Below are 7,500 nucleotides of genomic sequence, written 5' to 3' on the forward strand. Positions count from 1 at the left end.
ACATAGCCGCACATATTAACACTCTGAGTAAAACTTCGAGATAACTTACACCCATTCTAAAGACAGTCGTTCCTGTGGAGGTTCTTGGCCATCGCAGTTAGGTTTGAATCCCCTGGGAACGACAACCTCCGCGTCACTTCCGTGTATGACTCTCACATGATCTGTCTCCTTGCCTTCTCCATTTCCTTTCTTTTCCTCTGCTTTGGCTTCCACGTCTTGGGTGACGGTAGAAGTAGTGGAATCCTTTGTGTTTGCTTTACTGCTTCGTGCTACTCCATTTTGGTCGTTGTCTTTTGCTGGTTACAGATTTTAAGGTAAAAAAAAAAAGGAAAAAAAAATATTCAGAAATATTGACACGAGATCAGGGTAGTGAGGTCAAACAGTTACAGTCAAACACATTGATTTTGTGATGGGGATCTATTGAAGAGAACATATTCCTTGGGTCTAATGACTCTGAAGGACTACTAAAAAAGATGAAAGAGATAAAAACCGTCTTCCTTAACTCAACTTTTATTTGTATATGTTAAAATTCAATTTTCAAATTATAAATCCCCCCTCCTGACACACCCACACAATAATGTTTTGAAACGATCAGAAAGACGAGTGTATTTTTGAAACATTTGAAAATTTATCTGCATTCTTTATTGGAAAATTAAATAAAGTTTCTTTTGTATGAAAATCTATATTATACTTTCTCTATACATGCCTCCGATTTTGAGTTTTGACTTCTCCTTCCCATTTTCATTTGTCTTGTTATCCCCCTTTGTTCCCTCCTTGATTTGCGTCTTCTGATTGGCCGAGTCTCTCTCTGGTGTCACACTTATTGGTCTACTTTGAGATAATCGGGAATCCCGTCCGAACGGCGGATCTGGACTGGAGTCTGTGGAATTTCCTCTACGTTTCTGGGCCTATGGAAGAACATAATATACATGTTTTCAAACACATCCTTGCAGATGCGACTTTCAAAACCTGCTAAGTCACACAATTTAGAGAGAGAGAGAGAGAGAGAGAGAGAGAGAGAGAGAAAGAGAGAAGAGAGAGAGAGAGAGAGAGAGAGAGAGAGAGAGAGAGAGAGAGAGAGAGAGAGAGAGAGAAAAAAAGAGATATTTAGCATGGAAAGGCTGAACTTTTTTTCGTATGTGGCTGAATATTATACAATGGAATAAAGGACAGAGGTCGAACACGATAGATCATTTCTCCAATTTTAGAGAGAAATTCAGTAAAAATAGGCCTCTATATACCCTATCCATGTGAAGCCTCTACTATTCTGAAGAAAAAAAATTCTAACCTTTTTCAGCAATCGACTGACGGCGTTTCTGGCACTGCATGACAATTCATCAATGGGGTCAGGGGTCATGAGACTTCGTGAAGCGACCTCTTTGGCTTTTTCCGGTAATGAGGCCAACTCGGGAAATTTCTCGCACGCTCTCGTCTGGGATCTCTCCAGAAAGTTTAGAAGAAGTGGCCAACTAAAAGAAAAAATAATATCACTACAAACTATTCACAATGTTATCAATGAATATCAACTGCTCGTTAATCCTTCGGCTCTAAACGACGTGAACATGAAATTTGCAAGTTTGATAACTGGACGCAATTAATTTTGGGCTCGTTTTAACATTGTTGTAATGGAAAATATTTTGCGCTGGTTTGAGAATATTTACAGTACTACAATAAGACAATAACAATTTGATTGGGTCATCAGACCTGCAAATATGTCGGCTCTAAAGGTAGTTATTGACATGTAGAAGTCATTGGGAAATAGTGTTTTGGGAAAGGCACTGATAGCAGATAGTAGGGAAAAAATAATGTGTTGCTATAACTAAGGAAATTACGACCGAGAGAGGAAAAAAAAACAAACAAACCAAACACACAATATCCAAAATGGTCTGTCTTTCTTAGACGAACAGTCTTAGTAGATTGATTTATTTCGACAGAGTTTTAATGGAGGAAAATTTGAGTTTTAACACAATGGATGATCCACGTCGGGAATATCTGAAAACCAAGAGTTGAGACAATTTAATTTAGGATCAACTGCCATACTTGATTCCATTTCGCTGACAGAATAGCATCACAAAATAGGTTTCTTTGTAACTAAAATATCATTATTAATATTGTATCATTATTCTATTATTATTATTACTATTATTATTATTATTATTATTATTATTATTATTATTATTATTATTATTTATTATTATTATTATTATTATTATTATTATTATTATTATTATTATTATTATTATTATTATTTATTATTATTATTATTATTATTATTATTATTATTATTATTATTATTATTATTATTATTATTATTATTATTATTATCATTATTGTTATTTAAATAATATTATTATGACAACTATGACAACAACATCTACTACTACTACTACTACTACTACTACTACTACTACTACTACTACTACTACTACTACTACTACTACTACTACTGCTACTACTACTACTACTACTACTACTATTATTATTGTTATTATTATTATTATTATTATTATTATTATTATTATTATTATTATTATTATTATTATTATATATATCATTATTATTATTATTATAATATATATATATATATATATATATATATATATATATATAGTATTATCATTATTATCATTATTATTTCTATTATTATCATTGTCATTATTACCTAATTTTGTTATCCTTATCCTCATCACAACGATTCAATACGTTTTTCAGCAAGGCTCCGTAGAGGTTTGTTTTATCTTCACAAATCAACTTTGCCTGTAGAGTATAATGATGATGACGATAATGACGACGACGATGATGATGATGATGATGATGATGATGATGATGATGATGATGATACTGATGATGATGATGATGATGATCTTGAAGATGATGATGATGATGATGATGATGATGATGATGATGATGATGATGATGATGATGATGATGATGATGATGATGATGATGATAATGATGATTATGATGATTGTGATGATGATGATGATGAGGAGGAGGAGGAGGAGGAGGAAGAGGAGGAGGATGATATGGAGGAGGAGGAGGAGGAGGAGGAGGAGGAGGAGGAGGAGGAGGAGGAGGACAGAGGAGGAGGAGGAGGAGGAGGACTGACCCCTTCTTTATCCAATTTGCCAACACGGTTCAAATCCCACTTTGAAAATTCAGTCCTAAGAACTTCGATGTCGTAAAATGTTTGATCATTTATAAGGAGCTCTTCAAGCCTGGAAAATAATAATATTGAATGGATTTGATACTGCAACAAAACGGTGAAGTAATGAAAACAGATCGAAAACCGACGTTGAAGATGGATTGAATCTCTATCTAACTGGAGAGCTATTCACACCAGCAGTCCCCATTTCAATTCATTAATATAACCATTTCAACTGCAAAGCCATAATGATAAGTGATGTCAGTTAATTATGTTTAGAACAAATCCAAAATATAAAATATCTTCACGGACACATTAGATGTGTTTACGATTAGTTGATTTTAGATAAGGAGTAATAAAATAATGTCTTTAAAACATGTGGCTATGTGGTCTAGTGGTATGACACTCGCTTTCGGATCGGAAGGTCCTGAGTTCGAGCCTCGCTCGGCCCATAGTTGAGTCCTCGGAAAAGACTCTTTACTCACATTCTCTCACCGTACTCAGGTGTAAAATGAGTTCCTGGCCGTTAACAGCGTTGTCTTTGTCCGAAAAATGGTAATATCGCCTAACAGGCGTCATGTCCCGTCCTACATGTTAAATGTTGCTGTTGACCAGGGACCCCTTGTAAAGCGCTTTGAGCACATTTAGTGGATATTGCGCTCTATAAAAGCTCTATTATCAATGTATTAATATACCACTTGAATAGGCAGACACTGAAAATTAAGTACTAAAGTGGAGTATTTATTTCTTTGCTATCTAACACTTTTTGGAATTGGGGAAAAAATGAAGGAATGTTGCTTTTAATTTGCTAAAATTCGTACAACGATACTGCAGAGTAATTAAGCATCCAAAATAGTTCTTCTTCTTCTTCTTCTTCTTCTTCTTCTTCTTCTTCTTCTTCTTCTTCTTCTTCTTCTTCTTCTTCTTCTTCTTCTTCTTCACCTTCTTCTTCTTCTTCATCTTTAAGGCGGATCCTTGTTGGACGTAATCTCCCAAACAGCCCGACGGATCTACTTTCTGGTTTACAACTATGCCATGCGTCCTGCCTCTTAACCAGTCCGCTCTGTCTTAATAATAATAATAATAATAATAATAATAATAATAATAATAATAATAATAATAATAATAATAATAATAATAATAATAATGATAATGATGATGATAATAATAATAATAATAATATAATAATAATAATAATAATAATAATAATAATAATAATAATAATACATGTACATTTATATAGCGCTTATGCCGAAGCTTCAAAGCGCTTCACAATGACTATCCGTAAAAAGCATTACACACTGCAGATTCGGACATACGAAATATATAGATAGAATGCGCTTGGCCAAGGAGTTCACAACATTGCCATCCGGAAGTATAACGGACCATCACACAAACTCTGTGTAACCATGAACTTTTATAGTCTGGTTAACACAGTTTAGTGAGAACAACTCACAAACGCGGATGGCAAAAACAATAACAAAGGCCTGAATGACGTCATCTGCATACTATCTATACAATACACACAATCATACACACACACAAACACATCGTATACACGTACACCAAATATACATACATGCATATAACATATATACACACATACACACACAGTTAACTAAATGTAAACACCAGTGCACACACATCCGCATTCATACATACTACATACATACATACATACATACATACATACATACATACATACATACATACATACATACATACATACATACATACATACATACATACATACACACACACTCACGTACGCACACGCGGATGCACATTGCAATAATTCCTGGCATAATCTAATTTAAATACTTCCCAAAGAGATAGCTTTTCAGTTTATTTTTGAATTTATCAAAGCTGCTTGACTGACAGTGGGAGTGAATTCCAAATGATGGTACCTACTTTACTGAATGATCTGTCGCCAAAACGTTTAAGATTAATTTTTGGAATTTGAAGGTGATACAATTTTGAGGACCTGAGATTTCGAGTGGGGTTGTAGGGCACAATCAAGTCTTGCATATAGGCAGGGCTTCGTGAATTGATGACATCAAAACAGAGTATGTAGAGCAATTTTGTATTCTTCTTCTTCTTCTTCTTCTTCGTTCCCGTCACGTCACATGGTCAGTCCGGTCTGGTGAATGAAGCCCACAGTGGTCCTGAGGTCGTCTTCACTTCCGTACAGCTTCTTTCAGTATGGGGTTGGGTCAGGCCAGAAGTTCCTTCTCAACTGGTTGTACTTTGGACATTCCATTTTGTATTCAATACGAGCTTTAACTGGTAGCCAGTGTAATGCCCCCGTCATCGCCCTGACACCCATCGAGTCACTGTGACCAATATTTAGGACAAGCCTTGCTGCTCTATTCTGAACTTTTTTGGTAGTTTTTCGAGTTTTATGTCAGGCAGACCAGCAAGTAGCGAGTTACAGTAATCAAGGCGTGAGACCGTCTTCATCATTGCCGTCGCACGCACTTTCCATGCAAAAGCTTTTCTACTGATGCACGTATTTAGATGTGACCAAACTATGACAGCTTCGAGGTCTTTATGATTGACATTGAGCTGGTGATTTTTTAAGACTTCTTTTCTTCAAGGCGCAGACATTCGATGTCTTGGCTGTCCGTGGAATTCTTACGATCCTTGTGTAGCTCTTCATCTCAAATTCTATTTTCAGCTGCCTTTGTTGTTGTACATGATTCACAGTCGAATGTTGCTCTAGGGAAAATGCTGGTCTCTACGACTCTTCTCTTAACTCAATCCTAGAGATTTTTGCTATTTTTCAAAATTGGACAAAATGTAATAAAAATGAGCATGCACATAGATAGATTTATTCAACTATCATTAACATGCAAAAACTACAAGAGATGTACGAGAGAAATCAGATTGAGAAAATTGTCGATTGCATCGTAACGAATATGACGATTTTCCTATCGTTGGTGAGGAGAGGGTTAACCCTCTCCCAATGCAAAACCACTCCCTTTTTCCATTTTCTAGTTTCATTCCAGTCACCTGTTCTTTGTAATTACTGAGTATCTGGTTGATAATTGTATTTTTCTTGATCATATTTGCTTCACCAATCGCAAAATTTGAAGAAATATCTTTATCATATTTACAAGAACTTAGTGCTGTTTTGTAAAACATGTTTTGCTGAACACAGTTATGTGTAGCATATACATACCTATTGCTTTACAATTGGAGTTTTATAATTCAACTTGTATGTTGGGTCGGTATGACATTTCAGTTAAAATATTGAAATGGTCGGTAAAAAAAACAAAACCAAAAAAAAGAAAAAAAAAAAAAAAAAAAGAGAGAGAGAGAGAGAGAGAGAGAGAGAGAGAGAGAGAGAGAGAGAGAGAGAGAGAGAGAGAGAGAGAGTTAAACGTTTTGTCAATGCACGGCAGTTTTAGTTTGTCACGAACCTTCTAATGAAATCCTCATCCACGTCCTCTTGTCTGAATACCTCCCTTGCCGCAGTGTCGTTCCGTTTATTCCGCGCCTTGATGCTGTCACGACCTGGAAAAAGGGAGTGAAAAATACAACACTGTGGCTATTTCATGTCATCACCATCATGATCATTATCATGTCTCATCCTGTCTGTCGATCTTATTTGCCGTGGGACAATTGCACCAGGCAAAGAATTCGGAAGAAAACTTTAAGTTATGAAAAATGTGAAAAGTAACGTATTAATAAGGTAACTAGATCCTGATGTACGGAAACAGACACGCAACCCCCACCCCATCCAACCGCCCCCCCAAAAAAAAAACAAAAACAAAAAAAAAAAAAACAAAAAAAAAAAAAACACAAAAAAACACGAACATTTGTTAATACGTGACAGTCTTTTAAAATGTATGGCCTTTCGCAAATCCTCAAAGACGGATATAATAAAGTCGAAAAGATTTTTAAAATTTTCACGGTTAAAAAATACGACAGTAATGATATCAAATAGATAATAGCATAGTCATGAAAATTGTTGATTTGAGATTTTTAAAATTCCAAGCACTGGTTTACCGTCATGTAATACCCGGTAAAGACGGTGGGTCAGATAAGATAAGATAAGATAAGATATACTTATTTATCCTTTTATGGAAATTATAATTTCGTATCACAATTCGGAATTATATAAAAGAAATATCAAATGTTAATAAATTAAATAAAAATTGGCTGAGAATATTAAAAGTCTTAAAAAGTACAGTGGAACAACAAGCGGATATATTATGGTGACTTTGTGTCGATTATACTTATAATAAAGTCCTTGTCCAATATAAATAAATAAATTAATCAATAATGCTGAAATTTTTTTCTTTGATAGTGGCTATAATTTATGGATTCAGACCGCGGTGTACTTATTTTCA

The 7,500-nt window shown here is 34.9% G+C and overlaps 1 protein-coding gene across 1 annotated transcript in view; it reads right to left on the minus strand.

Annotated features, from left to right (window-relative positions):
* Positions 1 to 7,500, minus strand: part of LOC144959042 (echinoderm microtubule-associated protein-like 2) — a 40,279-nt gene that overhangs the window by 24,811 nt on the left and 7,968 nt on the right. Inside the window, exons 6-11 of the mRNA XM_078891383.1 lie at positions 6,568 to 6,661; positions 3,110 to 3,218; positions 2,663 to 2,757; positions 1,289 to 1,469; positions 707 to 908; positions 50 to 296 (exon numbers count right to left, since the gene is read on the minus strand). Coding sequence (XP_078747509.1) covers positions 50 to 296; positions 707 to 908; positions 1,289 to 1,469; positions 2,663 to 2,757; positions 3,110 to 3,218; positions 6,568 to 6,661 — 928 coding nt within the window. The remainder of the gene's footprint in view (positions 1 to 49; positions 297 to 706; positions 909 to 1,288; positions 1,470 to 2,662; positions 2,758 to 3,109; positions 3,219 to 6,567; positions 6,662 to 7,500) is intronic.

Source organism: Berghia stephanieae, chromosome 13 (genome assembly GCF_034508935.2).
Source record: "Berghia stephanieae isolate SIO BIC M18660-M18661 chromosome 13, UCSD_Bste_1.3, whole genome shotgun sequence".
In the NCBI taxonomy this organism is placed as follows: Eukaryota; Metazoa; Mollusca; class Gastropoda; order Nudibranchia; family Aeolidiidae; genus Berghia; species Berghia stephanieae.